General features: G+C 48.5%; 1 protein-coding gene across 3 annotated transcripts in view; it reads left to right on the top strand.

Annotated features, from left to right (window-relative positions):
* SYNJ2 (synaptojanin 2) overlaps nt 1-20,870 on the top strand; it is a gene marked incomplete at both ends in the record, with an annotated part of 95,795 nt that overhangs the window by 66,072 nt on the left and 8,853 nt on the right. For all 3 annotated transcript variants that reach the window (XM_080941533.1, XM_080941534.1, XM_080941532.1), the window contains 14 exons: nt 1,260-1,341; nt 2,646-2,786; nt 4,437-4,629; nt 7,244-7,402; nt 8,850-9,006; nt 10,075-10,192; nt 11,187-11,405; nt 11,509-11,587; nt 12,097-12,265; nt 13,381-13,548; nt 14,660-14,794; nt 17,393-17,505; nt 18,577-18,685; nt 20,088-20,236. In XM_080941533.1, coding sequence (XP_080797659.1) covers nt 1,260-1,341; nt 2,646-2,786; nt 4,437-4,629; nt 7,244-7,402; nt 8,850-9,006; nt 10,075-10,192; nt 11,187-11,405; nt 11,509-11,587; nt 12,097-12,265; nt 13,381-13,548; nt 14,660-14,794; nt 17,393-17,505; nt 18,577-18,685; nt 20,088-20,236 — 1,991 coding nt within the window. The remainder of the gene's footprint in view (nt 1-1,259; nt 1,342-2,645; nt 2,787-4,436; nt 4,630-7,243; nt 7,403-8,849; nt 9,007-10,074; nt 10,193-11,186; nt 11,406-11,508; nt 11,588-12,096; nt 12,266-13,380; nt 13,549-14,659; nt 14,795-17,392; nt 17,506-18,576; nt 18,686-20,087; nt 20,237-20,870) is intronic.

The following is a 20,870-nucleotide window of genomic DNA, read 5'->3' on the forward strand; positions in this document are numbered from 1 at the left end:
ACAAGGACAACATTTAATTGGGGCAGCTTATAGGTTCAGAGGTTCAGTCCATTATCATCATGGCAGGAAGCATGGCAGCATCCAGGCAGGCATGGTCCTGGAGAAGGAGCTGAGAGTTCTACATCTGGTTCTGAAGGCAGCTAGATGAAGACTGACTTCCAGGCATCTAGGAGGAGGGTCTCAAAGCCACCCCTACAGTGACACACTTGCTCCTACAAGATCACACCAACTCTTAACAAGGCCACACCTCCCAAAGTGCTATTTCTTGGTCAAACATATTCAAATTACCACAGATATACAGCACCCCTCACTGAGGAGAGCACCCAATACCACGGTGGCCCTGTTCTGCCTGTACAACAAGGGTAGTGGTTAAGGCACACGGATGACTGCTGGGCAGGGATGTCACTGGGGAGATGATGGTAGGCTCACCAGAACCGACCAGGTTCAGGGTAAAGGATGCGTTGGCCTTAGTTTCCAGCTAACACAGACAGGAAAGGCGCTGTCCCGTTTAAAGAGACAGAAGCAGCTTTATGCATTCAACCCATTCAGTTGAGGTGCCAGGTGCTGGCCAGCAGAAAAGGACATGGAGGGTTGGCTGGACCTTTGCTGCAGAGGCCCCTTCCTCCTGGGCAGGAGTCATGTCTCTTCTTGCATTTGAAATATTGTGTAGCCTTGAAGGCTCAGGTAGATGTAGGTCTGAGGAAGTGATGGGAAGGTCCAGTCTAGCAAATAGCTGCAGGGATTCTGTGATGCTCTGGCCTCCTTTGTAGAAAGGACCAACAGCTCCAGATCACTGGGCTCTATAGCCAGGCCTCTGCAGAGCGTCCCATCAGACGCTTCTAGGCAGTGTCTCCTTTGACCGTAAGCAACCACTACTTGGGAGCCACAACATAAATATGAGATAATGTTGTTCCCAGGTCGCTTAGGATCTGGCTGGAGAGATATGTCACCAGGAAGAATAAGGGGATCCAGTTTAAATTCTGTCTTACCTGGTGATATGGCAGATTGCTGTTTCTTTGTAGAGAAAGAACTGGCAGTTCAGGGAAGTTCACAAGCTACTCCAGGCTGAACACGGGGAAGGGCAGAGGTGCTGTGGACAGTAAGGACAGGCGGGTGCGAGCAGACTCCAGCGGCTTGGCTTCTATGAGGGGAATGGGTTCCAGCAATGAGAAGGTGTGGTCAGGGCGGGGGCGGGGAAAGGACCCTGTGGACAAGCAGCACAAGATCTGGAATTTCTGACTTCCTTATCTCTCGCCTAGATGATGGCAGCCCTGCTGACATATTTGCCGTGGGGTTTGAGGAGATGGTGGAGCTGAGTGCTGGAAATATTGTCAATGCCAGGTAAGGGGCCAAGCATGGAGAGCAGGGGGTCTCTGGACCAGATGCCTTGCCAGATTTGGGGCTCCAAACGCTCCTGGAGCTAGCTTGTTCCTGGGCCAGCAGCCAGTGGCTCTGGCCCGGCTCAGGGGCTCAGGCCGGTTGGGTCCTGGCTACATTCCCTGCACACTGTGGCAGGTGGAGAGCTCTGTGTGTCTTTTCCTGCTGATTAAACAAACAAAGAGGAGCTACTGTGATAGGCTCTAGCCTGGGCTTTGTGTTGTAGTTGAGGAAGTGTGTGGGGAGGGTTGTCTGGGTGTGGGGGAGGGATGCATGCTGGGAAGTGCTCCTCTTTATACCAGGCAGGAGACCCCAAACCACTGGATCAACACTTGATATAAAGAAAACTAGACATTCACATTTATCCCCATGGGTGACCCAGTCTTAGTTCAAGGAACTTTTTAATTTTAAAAAATGACATGGGTTTATTATGTGTGTATCTATACACACACCAGCACAGTGTGGAGGTCAGAGGACAAATTGTAAAAACTAGTTCTTTCCTCCTGCCTTGTGGATCTTGGAGCTTGGGTTGTCGGGCTCTGTGGCAAGTATCTTTACCTACAGGGCTACCTTATCATCTGTTAAGGAACTTTTAAATAAGGGCTCAGTGGTTAAGAGTACGGACTGATCTTCCAAAGGTCCTGAGTTCAATTCCCAGCAACCACACGGTGGCTCACAACCATCTGTAATGGGATCTGATGCCCTCTTCTGTGTGTCTAAGGACAGCTACAGTGTACTTACATACATAAAATAATCTTTTTTTAAAAGGAACCTTTAAATAGATAAATAAAATAAGACAGGCTTTGGAGTTTTATTATATTGTACTTAGGTATCAGGGATGGTGGAGAGCTACTGTGATATATATGTTATAATCAGAACTGGACCTGGTGTCACAGACCCGTAACACCAGCTACTAGGGAGGCTGAAGCAGAAGAATTGTATGGCCAAGGCCTGCCTGGGTTACAAGTTCAAGGCCAGCCTGAGTGAGTGTGAGTTACTGTCTCAAAAAATACAAAAGAGGTAACCCTTTGCCTAGAGCTCACAATGTCCTAGGTTCAATCCTCAGTCCCTCCAGAAACAACTGAAAACAACCCAAACCAATCCAAAATGTGTAGAAGTCCACAGGAGAGATGGCACTCCTGTTAGGGGTGTAGACAGCATGCACTCAGACGGAGGACAGATAGGGCTGTGGGATGAAGGGCTGTGGGGTTGGCAATGTGTGGTTCCTACTAGCAGCTTGCCACATGCTTGACTTCCTGCCCTTTCAGCACCACCAACAGGAAGATGTGGGGCGAGCAGCTTCAGAAGGCCATCTCCCGGTCCCATCGCTACATCCTCCTGACCTCTGCCCAGCTGGTGGGCATCTGTCTTTATATCTTTGTGCGTCCGTACCATGTCCCATTCATCAGGTAAGGACCCTTAGTGTATAACACATCTAGGGGGACCGGGGGTTATAAGTCTGTGTTTGGTTCTGTGATTTTTTTCTCCTCATCCCCCACACCACCCCCTAACTCCAACAGGAAACAGGACCTGCCATTATTCTCTGAGCACAGAGCAAAACTCCGGAGGAAAAATGGGCTTGAATTGGATATTGTCTGGCAACTAAAAAGCCACCACGGGAAAGTCCTAAGTCAGGAAACTGGCCTCCCGGGAGGAGTCAGAGCTGATATGGGGCAAGCTCAGGCAGGGAGCGGGTGTCTCATGCACGCTTCCTGGATAGGAACTCTGCGAGCAATCGCCCAGTGACTGCTAAGGAGTCAGGGACTGTTTTACCTTTTCTAGAATTCTGGGTAGAGCTCATTTCGTCTTGTTATTATTACCTCTCTGTGGTGGCGACTTTGTGGGTGTAAGAAGCAGTCAATATTAAGGAATAGGTGTCTTTTAGGAGAGGAAATTTGTCGTTTTCTGCCCTTCTCGTTGCCTCCTGTTGCTATGTGGTCTGGCCTTGCTGGTGGCATTAGGATTACTAATCACTAATGCAAGGCATTGGACATACCTCCCATCTAACCAAGACGCCCTAGACCAGGCCAAGCACCACCCCATAGCAAAGGCCACTGGAATGCCCAGCAGTGCCTCTTAGACTCTGCATTCATTACCTTTTGTTATTTTTAAAACACGTTGAAGGCCCTGCCCCTGCCATTGTGTTACTAGGGCAGTTTGACCGCCGTCCTAAATTTGTCAAGAGAAGTCTGGGTAAAGGTCAATGCTAAATCCTGGGGGGAGGTGAGGCGGAAGACTGGCAGATTTCCCAAACCCACCTGAGCTTGTCCTTGTCCTCAGTTTCCTGCCCTTTGGCCTCAAGCTTGTTTAACTGAACCCTTTGGCTTATCCCCAGCCCCCTCGTCTTCCGAGTTAAAGGTGTGCAGCAGTCTCCAGCTGTGGTGGGCTCACGGAAACATTAACCAGACAGCAGTCTGTGACCCTGTGGCCTCACACACAGGAGGGTACCATTACATCCCCAGTGCATTTGAAGAAGGGCAGTGTGGGACTAGCTCCCTAGGTCAGCTCAAGGCCTGTTTCCTCGTTCTCAAAATTTCCCGCCGATTGCCACATTCCTTCGATTGCCACATTCCTTCCGAGAGCTGAGGGATACAGTAGACCCAACGCTGACAGAGCCACCGCTTCTGCTAGGGAGAGAACAGTGAACATTATTGAACAGACCTCCCATCTAAACCAGGTGGCCCACGACCTGGCCAAGCACCACCATATAGAGAGGGCCACTGGAATGCCCTGCAGTGGGCATTCATTGCCTTTTGTTACCTTCAAAACACATTCACCGCCCTGCTATTGTGTTACTGGGGCTGCTTGGCCACGCCCTAGGACCGGGCAGACACAAGAATGATGTATCTGCAGCTTGAGAGGGTTCTGGTGGAGGACCAGGCCCTTCTAAGCAGACCTGATTGAGATACAACCCATCCAGGCAGTTCTTGGTAGTGAGAAGGACCGTGGACTTGACCGGCCATGTTGTTCTCTAAGCTTTTGGCTGCAGGCACTTTTGTGTGTCAGAATAGAGCTGTCTTCTAGGGCAGCCAACAGACTGTGACGTTCTTTTGTTACAGGGACGTGGCCATCGACACCGTGAAGACTGGTATGGGGGGCAAGGCGGGGAATAAGGGCGCCGTGGGCATCCGCTTTCAGTTCCACGGCACTAGCTTTTGCTTCGTCTGCAGTCACCTGACTGCTGGGCAGTCTCAGGTGAAGGAGAGGAACGAAGACTACCGGGAGATCACACACAAGCTCTCCTTCCCTTCGGTGAGTGGCCTGTGGGCTGGCACCTCACTAGGTCTGCCTGCCTGGTTCTGCCACCTGTGGCCTTCTGAGCTAATAACGGGGGGGGGGGGGGGCCTCCTACCTCCACAGCCATGAGAATCCACTGTGGGGGAGGGGAGACGTGATGTCATTCCTGGAGGAGGAGTTCTGTCTCCTCAATTTTCTGCAAGTCCTTGGGTATCCTTACGATTAGGCGTACTCTAATTCAGGTGATGGAGGATATCAGGGTGGTCATGTGATGAGCATTTGATTCAACCAGTATGATTTCATTTTCATGGTGGTGGTAGTGTGGGTTTAATTTTCTTCTGATGCACGCGTGTGCACACACACAGTTTCCAAACTGGCCAACCCTGACTGAAAAGTCATGGTCTCCCAACCCATCTGCCCTGAGTCTCCAGAAATGCACCCACACTGCCCTCTGGTGACAACCCAGAGATTTCCATTCCAAAGCCAACAAACTTTTCAATTAGACTTTAGATTTCTCCTTCCCCGTAGAAAAACGGCACGCCCAACGCTTCAGCCTGATGTGCCCCATTTGCTAGCCAGAAAAGTGTTCCACAGATCCTTCCAGAACCTAACAGGCTGGTTAGATCCCAGAAATCTTCCCTTGTTGGACAGATTGGTTTCCTAGGATCGCAGAGCCTGTAAGATCAGCCTTCCCAAGGATTTGGCTGCACAGCAAAAATCCATCTGGTTTCAATGATAAGTATCTGGGTCCTTGCTGTTGTTTTTATTTCTTGAGTTGAACAATAAGTTGGGGAACTTTCAGTTTGTATGTTGACCACTCTTTCTCACTTGAAGACTTTGAAACAGTTTTCTCAAGATATATCCCAAGAACTGAAAAATCAACTCTATGGTCCTTTTTCTTCTTCTGTGAAAAGAAAAATCGAGGGAACCTATAAATTGATTCTCTTGTGCTGGTTGTGTGGATCACATTACTATTTAAATTAAATTAATTACATTTAATTAGTTAAAAATCACTTGCACTGGTGCCTAAGTAAGTTTCTTACTATCGTGAAGAAACACCATGAACACAGAAACTCTTTTTCTTAAAGAATTATTTATTTATCATATATGAGTACACTGTAGCTGTCTTCAGACACCAGAAGAGGGCATCAGGTCTCATTACAGATGGTTGTGAGCCACCATGTGGTTGCTGGGATTTGAACTCAGGACCTCTGGAAGAATGGTCAGAGTGCTCTTAACCAATGAGCCATCTCTCCAGCCTGCATAGCAACTCTTAAAAAGAAAATGTTTAATTGGGGCTTGCTTACAGTTTCAGAGGGTTAGTCCATATCATCATGGCAGGGAACGTGTCAGCACAAAGGCAGACATGGGACTAAAAAGGTATCTGAGATCTACATCCAGATCCACAGGGAACAGAAAGAGACACTAGGCCTGGCGTGAGCTTTTGAAAACCTAAAGCCCACACCTAATAGCACATCTCCCCCAACAAGACCACACATCCCACAACAAGGTCACACCCACTCCAACAAGGCCACACCCACTCCAACAAGGCCACACCCACTCCAACAAGGCCACACCCACTCCAGCAAGGCCATACCCCCCAGCAACTTCTAATCCTTTTAAATAATGCCCCAACCTTATCATTTCAAGGATATAAGGCAGGAGCAGGGGGGTATTCTTTTTCAAGTCACCACAACTGGTCATGTTCAATGCACCTGGCATGGACTCCTTTGGCCAGTGGTTCCTTTGTTGGGCAACTTTTCTACTGCCACAGAAAGACACATGGTTTGGTCTGGGCCGCCTTAATCAGTCTGGGCCGTCAGGGTGGAGTGGAGGATTTGAATACCATGGTAGAAGCGAGAGGTGATGGTAGAGCTAGGTAGATCTGGGTTTGAATTTTAACTTTATTATGCACTAGCCTTACAGACTTCAGGGAATTACACAAAACAGATGCAAGGGAAGGGGTGTCACCTAAGTGTCTGCTGCATAGCTTCTGTAAGGATGGAGCCCTACACTATGGGCAGTCTGTATACCCTGGCTGTCATCGTGCTGAGGAGGAACCGGACTGGCGTAGAGATGATTGGCTCCAGGGAGGAGAGCAATGGAGAGGTTCCAAAGAAGAGAGGATGGAGAAGTTTACTGTGCTGCATGGTTTCCCTAATTTGGGAAAAATCTCTCAAGACTCAGAATACAGGAGTGCAGCGCCAAAGTAGACTTAACAAGCTGAGTGCAGAGTGACAGAGTAGACAGAACAAGCTGAGTGCAGAGTGACTATTGGCATGGTGCTCTCCATGTGGTGTGGGAGCTTTGTCTGGACCACTCAAGGGCACTGTAGCATAAAATAGAAGCTCGGGGCTGAGGATATGGCTCATGTTTATCCTGTACTTCATACAAGTGACTATGGAGGTACATGCCTCTTACCCCAACTATGTAGTCCTGGGGCTCCATTTCAAAACATAATTAAATAAAATTGAAAAGTAGATTATGTGAAGATTTCTTGAAAGGTTTACAGGGTTAGGTAAAAATGAGATACTGTAGTGGAAAACTTAGCCTTTTAGGAGAAATGTCTGAAGGCATGTTCCTCTCCTTCCTCCACCTTCCTTACACTGGTGTGTTCTTTACAACGTAGGGGAGAAACATATTTTCACACGACTACGTGTTTTGGTGTGGCGATTTCAACTACCGCATCGATCTTACTTACGAAGAAGTCTTCTACTTTGTTAAACGCCAGGACTGGAAGAAACTTATGGAGTTCGATCAGCTACAGCTACAGAAAGCAAGTGGGAAAGTAAGCTGTGCCTTTAAGATGTCTTCAGTAACTGTTCTGGTGTGGAGGGCTGGCGACTAACCGCGGGGACTGGTGCATTAAAACCGTGAGCGGCTTTAACGCTGATCCGAACGGTGTAGAAAATAGGTGTGATTTTTATAAAGCGAGAGAAACAGGACAGCATAGCCTCACAGAGTTCTGATCCTAACGGAGCTCTGAGTGGCCACATGGGGTCGCTGAAGGAAAGCCACCCTCTGCATTTCGCACAGGGGGAGGAACTGACTGGATTGGCTTCCTACCGCGCCTAGTGCACTTTCTCTCTTATGCTTTTAGATGAGTCAGCTCTTGTAGGGCTCCCCAGAGAGAGTCTGTGCTCAGCCTGAGTCTTGGTTGCCTCCTAGTGTGCCCTATTGACAATGTCAGATGGACCACTGCGTTGGAGGTGTTGAGTTCTGGTGTCCATGGTCTACCATGGTCTAAATACACTGTACAGTCTTTTTAGGAACGGCTTCGCTTCTGGGATTAGAAACTACTGGGCAACACTTTTAGACACAGGAATGATGTATCTGCAGCTTGACGGGGTTCTGGTGGAGGACCAGGCCCTTCTAAGCAGACCTGATTGAAATACAACCCATCCAGGATCATTCACACAGAAATTTGTACACAGATTCCTTCAGAGTGCCCTGTAAATTATGCTCATCGGCAGAACGGAGAGTAAGGTTGAATTGTGTAGCCAAGGTCACATAGTCAACATTGCCAGGACACAATTTGCTCCAGACATTGCTCATCACAGAGCACACATGGGCTAGCCCGTGGCCCATGTACAGGTTTCTAGGGACTCGGAAGGCCATGGCCTAAATAGCAAAGGGTGAGCTGCAGGCTTGCCTTCTGTTCTTTAGGTCAGGGCAGCCAGCTCCCAGAGGCCCGCAGCCAGGACCATTGGTTATTTGAGTCCTGCTTTCCTAGCAGGACATATGTGAGCAAGCCCTTTGCCTTGAGAAGGCCGATACTTAAACGATCGAGGAGAGGAAAATGAAGGTACCTTTCCCTCCCAAACAAGACTCGCCACCGTTTTGAGGTTTGCTCTCCTAACTGTGAGGTGCACAGATGAACCCTGTCATGCTACAAATCTTTCCATCTCCTCTGCCAAATTCTCACCGCCTTCTCTACCACATCGAGTGAGAAAGCTTTCGCTCCACTCCCAAAACATGGCACACAGGCAGGGGAATGCCCGGGTGAGCACTGAGTGATCACTTTGGTCCCTTCTCTGTCTCCAAGGGGATGGTAAAAGGCAGGGATACAGGAGAGAAGACAAGGTGCTATGATGTTGTGTGTGTGCCCAGCCATTAAAAGACACATATGTCCTACATTAGATATGTTTTATGAACGTAAAGTCTTCTACTTTTAGAACAATTTGGAATGCATTTTTCCCCTCAAGATGACCTCGTGATTTCTTTTCTCCGAATAGATTTTTAAAGACTTTCATGAAGGAACCATTAATTTCGGACCCACCTACAAGTATGACGTTGGATCAGCTGCCTACGACACAAGTGACAAGTGCCGTACGCCAGCCTGGACAGACAGGGTGCTGTGGTGGAGGAAGAAGCATCCGTACGACAAGACAGGTGAGTGCTGTACCTGTTGCTGAAACGGTGTCCGGGGAAAATGGGAAATACCCCGGAGGGAGGGAAACTGTCACTCAGCCCAGCAACCTGGCTGTGTAAACCATGTTTTTCTCAACTCATCAGCCAAATGATAACAAATCGTTCTAGATGTCATATTTTTGAACCACCTCTATCCAGGTTCTGCCTCTCCATCATGGCTGCTCCTACCCACCCTCTGACCTTTATCCTAAAGGGAAAGAGGAGTGTGGGCTATCTCTGACCTTTCTCATAACTCTCGGGTACTTTACGGAACCCTTTTTTTTTTCAACCAAAGTTGTATCTCGTAAGGCTTCAAATTCAAATAGAACTCTCAAGGCACTCGGATTCTTTTTCTTCCAGTTAGTGAGTTGTGAAGTCTGTTTTGAAGCCTTTTTTTTTTTTTTTTTTTAAAGATTTATTCATTTATTTAATGAATGTGAGCACACTGTAGCTATCTTCAGAGCCACCAGAAGATGGCATCAGATCCCATTACAGATGGCTGTGAGCCACCATGTGGTTGCTGGGAGTTGAACTCAGGACCTCTGGGAAGAAAGTCAGTGCTCTTAATCACTGAGCCATCTCTCCAGACCCCATTGATGACTAGAAAGGGAGGGAAGCTCATTAACATTGGAGCACCTGTCCTCTAGAGTGCAAATAACATTTCCATATTAAGGAGGAAGGTCTTCCGAGACTCCAAAGCCAGGAAACTAGAGCTATAGGCTGAAGAGAGACATTTACTTTCCTATTAGCCTGGGAGCATCTACGAGGCCCCCAGGGTACTGGGAGGCGGGGCTGTGGAAGTCAGAGCCTCTCCTTGAGCAAAAACTGCAGGTCTGAAAGGTGACAGACACCCTAGTCCATTGCTTGGAGACTTGGGGGGGGGGTGCCGTGTTTCAGCTGAGGGGAGGGGTGGAGCAAATGAGCCTAAGCCAAGGTGGTTAGGGACAGAGATCTCTGCTGCACACGCAGCCATAATCACTTCCGTGCATACTGATACTGCTTTGTGTCTCCTTTTGGCTGTCGGCCTCTTGAATGGAACCTGGTGAGCAGCTGGCGAACTCAACCTTCTAGAAAGTGACCTAGACGGTGATACCAAAATCAGACATACCTGGTCTCCAGGTATTCTCAAGTACTACGGCCGTGCGGAGCTACAGGCGTCGGATCACAGGTAAGGTCCTCACTGAGGAAAGCATTGGCTCCACTTCTCCACAGGATGTCCATATGCTGCCCTGGAAACAGACAGACAGACAGACAGACAGACAGCTATGAAAGGTTCTGTGTACCCTCCCATTGTGAAGTAATAATTGTTAACATTTTGCCATTGATTGTTCTGTATCATAAATAATGTTATTGATAAAAACACCAAAGATGCATCGCAGCTAGCTTCCTTGCTAGTTTTCCAGCTGCAGTCCTGCGTAGCTTACCGATAAGGATCACTCATTTGCCGCCCCTGCCCAGCTCGAAACAGAGCCATAGGGCCGACCGTTCACTTGTGGGTAACAGTTTACATCTAGTATTTGAATGGTGACAAACGGCATACAGTTTTTCCGTCATGGCTTCAGGCTGTTCAATACTCTGAGAGGTCGTTTAGCCTTGGCCACTATGTGCTAAGAGTGGAAGGACACAGCAGGTGGCAGGGAGAAGGCAGTCCGATGGTGGCCTCTGAGGGGACTTGGCTTGCTAACCCCTTCCAAGAAATGGTAGTAAGGCAGCAGAAGACAGGTGAGGGAGATTTTACTCTCCTGCAGGTACAGTCCTAGATCTGTGTGTGTTATCGTAAAGAAGGGAGGGGGAGGGAGGGGGAGGGAGGGAGGTACCTGGGTCCTCCAGTGACTCAGAACTTTAGCTCCCTCCCATCAGCAGAGTTGAGGAGAACCAGCCTTGTATAGAATCTCTATCCTAATTTCTGTTTCCTTAGGATCAAATCCTAGGAACGAGCTCTATAAAACTAAAAGAGATGATGTCTTGAGACCCTTTACATGGATTGATTGCCACGTGGCCGTGTGAGGAGTTGTCCTCTGGCTAAGTGTGTGCACAGGGCTGGGTAGCCTGTGAGTTCTTGGACTAACTGCACTCTGGGGGCAGAGGCAGGTTGGAGGTTGGGATGTGACACACACCTACGCCAACAGTCTTTCACCAGTTCCTCCTTGTGTCTAATGCAGACCTGTGCTGGCCATTGTGGAGGTGGAGGTACAAGAGGTTGATGTGGGAGCCCGGGAGAGGGTCTTCCAGGAAGTGTCCTCTGTCCAAGGCCCGCTGGATGCCACCGTCGTTGTCAACCTTCAGTCTCCAACCCTAGAAGAGAAAAATGAATTTCCAGAGGACCTGCGCACAGAACTTATGCAGACTTTGGGGAATTATGGGACAATTATTCTGGTCAGGTAATCCCCGCCCTTGAGATGTATGTTCTGGGGTGTCCATTGGGTCCAAGAGAGACACTGCATTAGGTTTCTGGCATTAACTGGCTAATCTCCTATAACGCAGGATCAACCAAGGGCAGATGCTGGTGACGTTTGCGGACAGCCACTCAGCTCTCAGTGTGCTGGATGTGGATGGTATGAAGGTAAGTGACATTCAGTCACACTGCGGAGTAGGGGCTGACCCATTTCCATATTTACACAGCCATAATTTCCTTTGGCTGGTGACCAACCCGTGTAGGCACCGTGGTGCGTAACAGCTGGGATTCTACATCTGGGTCTTGTCCCACTTGCAGAAGCTGAAAGTGTAAGGTTTGCACTAATTCTTTCCTCCCACCTAGAAAAAGAGGACTTTCCAACCTTTCCCCTGAGACTGTTTAGGGACATGCTGTTCACACTTAGTTCCATTTTGATAAGATCCTGGCTTCAATTTGCAGGGGAGGAAAAGTTGGAGGTGTTAGTTCAACTTCCATCCAAGTGTGTGTGTGTGTGTGTGTGTGTGTGTGTGTGTGTGTGTGCTGAGCTCACTTGGGGCCTGGACTTTGGGATTCCTTAGAAAATTGTGGTGCTCGCACAGGCTGGAGAGAGACATGCTTAGTGGCCGAAGGGAAGTGTGAGGATTTTCTTTGTTCTCACTTGCTGCCTCTCCTCCCAGGTGAAAGGCAGAGCCGTGAAGATTCGACCAAAGACCAAAGATTGGCTAGAAGGCTTGAGAGAGGAACTCATTCGGAAGCGAGACAGCATGGCCCCTGTGTCTCCCACCGCCAACTCCTGTTTGTTAGAGGAGAACTTTGACTTCACGAGTCTGGACTATGAGTCAGAAGGTCAGTGACCCTGCCCATGGGCAGGCAAGTGGGGAGGCCTTGCCCCAAACCGCACCTCACAAAGGCTCCTGAGGACATTTGAAGAGCAAAAGTTGCATCTGTGGGATATCTGTAGTCACATCCTTGTGTTCCAATGTTCACATGTCGGGATGACGCAGGACGCTGTAAGGGACATCTCACACACACCAACATTGGCTTTGGGGCTATTGGCAGTAGGTCTGAACTGAGGTGGAGAGAGGGGACCTGGTTTCCCATGGCTGCCAGCAGATTCTCACAGAATTCTTGTGCTCCTTACATCAGCTTCACTGTGTTCAAATTCCCAGCTTGGACATTTTATAAGGCAGGAGTTCGTCACTGTGGTTCACGGTATATAGGTCCATAACTGTGCCTTGGTTAGTGTTCTTGTTGCTGTGATACAAATCATGGCCAAAAGCAGCTTGGGGAGGAAAGGGTTTATCTTAGCTTACAGTCCCACACCACAGTCCATCATCAAGGAAAATAGGGGCAGGTACTCAAGGCAGGAACTGAAGCAGAGGCCCTGGAGGAGCGCTGCTTACTGGCTTGATCAACCTGCTTTCTTACAACATCTAGGATCCAAGGCCCTTGGAATGGGTTCTTCCACATCCTTCATCAATCAAGAGAATTGCCCCCACAGACTTGTCCACAGGCAGTCTTAAGGAAGCATTTTCTCGGTTGAGAGTCTATCTTCCCAAATGACTCTATCTTGAGTCAATAAGTCTATCTAGGATTATAACGTAAATCTGTCTACCTAGGACAATAACCTTCGGTCCCATTGACTCTGGGTCTGTGGCCAGGCAAGAGCATCGTGGCATGGGAGAGTGTGGCAGAGGCTACTCACTTCCCAGTGCACAAGAAGCAGAGAGAAAATACCAGTGTCTTCTTTTATTCCAGTGGAGCCTCCAGGCCAAGGGATGCTTCAGCAAGGGTCCTTCCTTCCATAGTTAATCTCCTCTGGGCACACCCCTCCAGATACTGCCTCATAAGTATCCCTTAAGCAAATCAGCTTGACAGTCAGCAAGACAGCTACAGTGTGTCAGGCTGCACTGCTTTAGCCCTATCTCTCTCATCCTCACGTGACTTGTTCTTCCTCGAAGGGGATGTTCTTGAAGACGATGAAGACTATTTAGTGGATGAGTTTGGCCAGCCTGTAGTCTCAGACAGTGAGCTTGGTGGAGACGATTCTTCCGATACCATGAGCTCCTCGACTCCTGCCAGCAAATCTTCCGCACTGGCTAAAAAGAAGCAACATCCAACGTACAAAGGTAGCTCCTCCCCCGATTTCCTGGGGGCACGGTTGGAAATCCCTACAGGCACACATTTCAAGATCTGCACCCGGATGTCTTATTCATTGTTTCGTTCATGTGATGTCAGCTTATGCAGCGGCACCATTACGTTTTAGAATGGAAGAGAGCGGAAAGGCCTGTGTGGAATGAATTCATAGCCTGGACTAAACGGCAGAATCTTCCATTAAGTTGACTCTGATGCTTCCAAAACCTCATAGCTGCTTTTTGTCAGTCACTTTGTCCCTAACTGGAGAGAAGCTTAGCCCGTGTGCAGGAACCTTGGGTTAGGGCCGGGAAGATAGAACATAGCTGACAGGAAATTAAGCTGTTTCTTTGACAAGAGAGGTACAAAGACTCACCTACCCCCACACACACCCCATGTATTCCTTTGATTAAATAATGGTCCCCAAACTCATCGGTAGCTTGCCTCACTAGAACCACTGGTTGGTTTTAGCACTTTGAGTCTGCCGTAGAGATTTGGACTTTTGGTAAGGTATGCGTACATTGTGTACACAGACACAGGCCAGCTTTGGTGGCCTCCACGCTTCTCTGGTCTTCTCTCCTACAGCTCTGGCCCCTCTTGGTCTTCTCAGAGGCATCTACTGGCTACTGTGTCACACACTCAGGAAATGGCCAGCCGAAGCCTCTAGTCTAAGAGGTGGCTACTGGATGCCAGGCTAGCAGAGGAGGGAGGGCTCCTCCCAACTTCCAAGTTAGCAGCCACGCTTTTAGACAGAGGAATTAAGGTCTCTTCCCTGTGGTGGGAAGATCTTAGGAGCTCTGGTTTCACCCTATCTTCTGCCTGTGTAGATGTGTGGCTGGTCATTTTGGAAGGAGATGGGTCTATACATTAAACATGCCAGAGTCTCTCAAGTCTGGTAAACCGGGCCCACGGTTTGTTGAGTGTCCCAAGCAGGCATTGGGTATGCCCAAACTCCCAACAGAGAGACTTTCTAAATCACTTCAAAATCAGGGCCCCCTGAGCATCCCATAATACTTTTGCCTACTACGGTATGCCCTGTGCACAGAGACATTTCTGACCCTTGCATTTGGAAGAGACCATCTTTCTCACAGCTGCCATGTCCTCCAGACGACGCTGACCTGGTGACGTTAAAGCAGGAGCTGGAAGTTGCTGGGAATTTCCGCCACCGTTCTCCAAGCAGGTCCCTGTCTGTCCCCAATAGGCCTCGGCCACCTCACCCTCCACAGAGACCCCCCCCTCCAAGTAAGATTTGCTACCTTTGAGCTTGCCGCAGTGCCTGCTGGGAATAACCTCACACTTCCTGCTACTGAACACACAGCTCTAAACTACTGCTGAGTCTCTTCTGATGCTCCCTCCCCCTGGGCTGCTTGTCTAAATACAGGTCATATTCTGTTTTGGAGGCCATTGGCTTCTAAAGGCATACGAAACAAAACCTTTCGAAGCTGTTCCTCCAGGAACTTGGCTTCTATTCCAGGCGCCTTAAATTTGAAGCCGTTACTATGCGAATGGTTGTAACCCATTGAGGAAATTCTTCTGGCTTTTCAGTTGGTTGCTTCTTTCTTTGGCAGATAGCCAGACCTGCCCTTTAGGAATCTGATCCACCCAGAGACTCACCATGATCTACCTCCAGTCCCTGTGTTTCTGGCTCCCCGAGGATGAGCCCTGTTCTGCCCAGGTTCTCCTGGGTGCCTTCCTTCCAGCTCCTCTGACATAATGCTTCTGCCACCAAACATGCCTTAATCTCGGAATAACCTTGTGGCTTGCTTTTGTTTGTTTCTTTCTTTCTTTTTATACCATTACCGATTACTTCTCCCTTCCCCACTCCCAAATACTGCCTGTCAAACAGACTTTTTCAAGCCATTCCTTTGAAAATTGGGTTCACCCAGAGCTAACAGACAACAGCCGTCGGTTTCAAGCCAGAAGCATATCTTTGCTTTGGTGAGCTTACACTTAGAAAAGATACTAAAAATATCAAGTTCATAAGTCATTTGTGGTGGGGAACCGAGGCAAGAGGCAGAGTTTAGGGGCCGGTATAGGGTACATAGTAAGATTGTGTCTCAAAACTAAGTTTAAAAATTGTATAAAGAGGGCTGGAGAGATGGGTCAGAGGTTAAAGAGCTCTGGCTGTTTTTCCAGAGGTTCTGAGTCCGATTCTCAGCAACCACATACATGGTGGCTCATAATCATCTATAGTGAGATCTGGTGCCCTCTTCTGGCATGTAGGCAGAATACTGTATATATAATAGATAAGCAAATCTTTAAGAAAATAATATTTATTTTTAACAATTGTCTGAATAGGGGCTGGAGAGATGCTCAGAGGTTAAGAGCATGTGGCTGCTCTTTCAGAGTCCTGAGTTCAATTCCCAGCAACTACACGGCTTTTCTTGTATACATGAAGACAGCAACAGCATACTCACATACATAAGATAAATCTGAAAGACTTGTATAAATGAAATTTATAAGTCATATTACTTAAGGGGTTTATAAAAATAGTTATAGAAAAGACTCAAAATTTAAAATTTGCTTGGCTACCTACAGATAACAGGTTGGTTTTTTTTTTTTAAGATTTCTTTATTTTATGTGAGTACACTGTAGCTGTCTTCAGACACACCAGAAGAGGGCATCAGATCTCATTACAGATGGTTGTGAGCCACCATGTGGTTGCTGGGAATTGAACTCGGGACCTCTGGAAGAGCAGTCAGTGCTCTTAACGGCTGAGCTGTCTCTCCAGCCCCAGATAACAGTTTTAATAAAAAACACTTCCACTGTTTTTCCAGTTGTTTCCATGTGCCTCTATACACTGTTTCAAAAGAGAAAAATGTAAGGGCCAAGGCTGTGTGCCAGCCTAACCTGCATGAAACAGTAGTTTCAATCCCTACTTCTGCCAAAAAGGAAATGATAACTGCTAATCCTTTTACTTGGTCATTTGCTTTTACTTCATAGACTGTGTCATTGAATATTCTAAGACATCACTTGTTAATAGCTAAAAAGTCCTTTATTTCTTGACTTAGGGACTCTAGGACTTTTATATGCGCTTAGACATTAAAAGTAAATATTCTAGGGCTGGGGCAGTGTCTCAGTGGGAAAAAGCACCATCATAAAGGCTTGAGGACCTTCCCTGGGGTGGCCTCTGGGCTGCACGTCAGATCACCAGAATCCATGTAAAGCCAGTGTTGGGAGTGCTGTTAATCTCAGTACTCATACAGAATGATGAGAGGAGGAGATGGGGGGCAGGGAGCCCCAAGAACCTCGAGAACCAGCTACCCAGGAGTATGTAGTACAGACAGCGGGAGACCGTCCCTCAAACCTGTTGGAAGACAAGGACCCAAGGCTGTCTTTACATGTGCATGCACTCACACATAAACACACATGCATGTTTTGTACACACATCTATACACACAGAAAATCTCTACACTTTAACATGTAAAACAACTGGTCCGGATAATAATGTGTTTTAAACCACTTTAAAAAAAAAAAAAACCAGTCGGTTTTTATGGAAGATTAAGAATCCCCCTTTGTGCTAGATATAAATTTGCTTCCTTAGACAATCTCCCGATAGGCCAAGCTATCAGAGACTTGGTTTTTTTACGGCGCTGGGGGTGGAACCCAGGCCTTATCCGTGCTGTGTGAGCTGCTAACCCACAGTCAGAACCCCAAAGAGAAACTTTGGAGAGTCTTGTGGGGCCTGCCTGGGAGCAGTCTGTGTGGTTTGTGAGTCTGCGTGCCTGACCATGGTTGTGGCTGCCTTTGTGGCTGCCTCCCTCTCCCCCTCCCCCCAAACTTCCTGTAGCTTGCTCTCGGGTTCCCAAGCCACCTGCACCGCCTTGTCATTTTTCACAGCTGGTTTAATGGTGAAGAAGTCGGCCTCAGATGTGTCCATCTCCTCCGGCACCCATGGGCAGTACTCCATCTTGCAGACTGCGAAACTTCTTCCAGGAGCGCCTCAGGAACCGGTGGGTCCTCTGCTGGGCTCCCAGGGGAGTGAGTGATCTGCAGGAGTAGTGCTTCACCTCAAGATCATGCAAGGAACATGTCTCCTTAACCCTCTCCCCTCCCACCACCGTATCCCCGAAACCCCTAATGCTTAGCAACAAATTCTTTACAGGACTGTTAAGTGGTTCTGTGAAGCACTGTGGGAGGAGCTTGGAATGAGTTCCCCCCACACCACCTGTTCTCCCCCCACCCCATCCCAGGTACCACTGCAGAGCAAACTGCAAACTGCCCACTTGCACACACCCCTTTCACTCCCTTGTAATTCTTGCCTTTGCCTAGAGCATTGGGTGGTAAGGGAGGGGGAGTGGGGGAGGAGAGATTCAGATAAGTTTGGCCATCTTGGTGTAAGATTAGAGACCCACTGGGGATGAATTCTAGTGCAGCCTGATTCTGGGAAACTGTAAGGGAGGGGGATGGGGCTGGCTCATCAGGAGGAGTCCTGAGCTGCTGAGGGGCCTGTGCATGAAGGTCAGTGATGAGGAAGGGGAGGCAGTACCCGAAAGCTCAGGAAGCTACACGGGTGGGCAAGGCATGTGCAGTCTGGGCAGACTAGGTTCCAGAATGTACAGTAATAAAAGTGGGTCTCAGATGACCCATCAGATGACCCGGGAGCTGAGTGAGGAGGTAGGGAATTCTGTTGGGAAACATGTACCTGGGAGGGGCTGCATGCGCCCACAGAGCTTGGGAGGCGTGGCCAAGGCTGTGCACTTCAGCTCCACCGGGATGGGGAGACAAAAAGTAAAGATGGTGTGTCCACGTTGCCAGATCCCGGCACTTCGAGGTTTGTGCGCTGAAGGTCTTCGGCTCTGACCATTAATGCCTTCCTGGTCTTGGTGGTAGGGAAGGGCACCAAGAACTGTGGCTTAGATGTAGTGGGCGTGTCCATCCGCCGATGGGATTGGACGAGCTCACCTCATGCAGACCACCTCCCGCCTGTATAGACCAGTAGGTGATGCGCACTGCAAACGTCCACTCAAAGGCTCATTTCCTACCTGCGCTAATCCGAGTCTCTTCCTGATTCTCTCCTCAAGCCCAAGGCTAGAACTGGAATAAGCAAACCTTACAATGTCAAACAGATCAAAACCACCAATGCCCAGGAGGCAGAAGCAGCTATCCGGTGTCTCCTGGAAGCTAGCGGAGGTAGGTGGTCTCGTGGGAACCACTGCTCAGCCACCAGGGAGTCCCTTTTTATCCCTTCACTGAGAGTGACCTAGAAAAGAGCTGGGTGTGCCCTTCTTTCTTTTCTTCCCTATTTTTCTTTTTTCTTTTCTCTTTTGGTGCAATGTGAAATGGAAGTGGCCTTGAGTATTTTATTTACTTAGTCTGATTTTTTTTTTTACTTAAAATTAGACTTAAAATGCATGAAGCATATAGACAATAATCCCACGATAACTAAGTAGCATTTTAGAGAGAAGCAACATTTTTCCATTAGTCTTGGGCCAGTGAACCTGATGACCTGAGTTTCAGTTTTGGGGCTCAAGTTGCCCTCTGACCCCAACACGTGCAACAAGCACTTCTGTGCCCCTCCGTATATGACATTCGTATGTACGTGTTACGTGTGCATATGTGTCCCATATACATACACGTTCTGCTGTTTTCTCGCCTGGCCCTTGTCTCCCTACTTGGAACCTCTCCCATTCTTTCATGTCACCTCTGCTAAAGTCTGCTGATTTTGGGCTGTGATGTAGACTCGTCTGGAGAGGACAGAGCATGCCCTCCGGAAAGACATCTAGCATAGTATGGATGCCCAATTGTCTTACCTAGGGTGTTGATCAGACTTGGAATCCTCCACACGCTGAAATGGTTTTTACTGAGAAATGAATAAAAACGGAGTACACCCCTATAGCAGTGTATTAGTCAGCCATGGGAGTGAAGCCGTATGTAGGCTGGTGCGGGTAAGCCTTGACAATGTCACGCTGAGTTAAAGAAAGGAACCACTGTGTCATTCCGCATGTCCATGGTGCCCACGGTAGGGAGATCCATAGAGACCGAGAGCTCTGGGAAGGAGTGAGCTTCTTCCTACAACAAAACGTAATAAACTGGAATCGTAGTGATGTTCTTGCTGCCTGGTGAATGCGTTAGAAAGCATCAGAGTGGCTACATTTTCAGGTAGGCAAATTACACTTGGATGAAACTTATTTAAGGGCCCACCGCACTAGATGTGTGTCAGTGGAGGTTTGAAGTCTGAAGTTTCCCCACCGTCTCCATGTGACGCTGTCTTATTCCCGCTCCTGTTGAGACTGATGCTATGGGGCTTTTCTCCATTGAGAAACATACAGCACTTTCCACATGGTATCAGGGTCTCACCCGTCTTTCCTCAGGCCCCACCCCTGTGAAGGAGGTGCGTGTGCACAGCTGGGGCCAGACCTAGCTGTCTAGTCCTGACTATCCTTAAGGACTTCTTTGCGACTCCATAGCAACACTGAATTGTGTATATTAATAACACTGAATATATTATATTACTATAGCACTGAAATGAAGACTCCCCAAATGTGAAGTTGTGAAGTGAATCCCATGTCTTGTGCTTGATTTTATGTTTCAGGTGCCCCGGAATCAGCCCCAGGTGCCATGCCCCTGAGAAACCAAGGGTCTTCTAAGCCAGAGGCCTCTCTGGAGCCCCCAGCCCTGCCCCGCCGGCCTGCTCCAAGGGTTCCCGCTATGAAGAAGCCAACTCTGAGGAGGACAGGAAAGGTAAGAAGCCAAGTCCCGTGAGCCACCCATTCCAAGGTTGCTCAAGGTCTTGTTACATAAAATTATGTCAAGGACAGAAATGCAATTGCATTCGGTTTCTCGACCCACACTTGTATCCCAGACTCCGCCATGTCTGGAGGAAAATGGCTCATTCAGCAGCTGCTTCCCTCTTGTCTTCCTGCTGCAGCTTGGCCTCAGCTGAGCAGAGCAAGAAGCTTGCTGTCCTTTGCAGATTCTCACTGTGACGTTCATGAACAGCTTAGGAGAGACTGCTTCCCGAATGTTCCCAGTCACCGCAGGGAACCGCTACGGATGCTTTCTGCCCATTAACCCACTGCAGCTGTTTGTGTGCGGCGTGTGCATGTGGTTTCACATTCACAGACTTCCATGCCTTAGAAAAGCACTAACCGGGGCCTGGGGAGATGGCTCAGTGGGCAAGAGCACTTGCCACATAAGCATTAGGACCTGAATTTGTATCCCACCGCTCACATAAAAAGCATGGCATAGTCACACATGCACCTGAAAGCCCAGACATGCCGAGGCCAGAGACACAATTATTGGGCTTAATGGCTGCCAACCTGGCTCCAAGACTCAGTGAGAGACTCCTGTCTCAAAGGAATAAGGTGGGTGACAA

Source organism: Micromys minutus, assembly GCF_963924665.1.
Source record: "Micromys minutus genome assembly, chromosome: 30".
Taxonomy (NCBI): domain Eukaryota; kingdom Metazoa; phylum Chordata; class Mammalia; order Rodentia; family Muridae; genus Micromys; species Micromys minutus.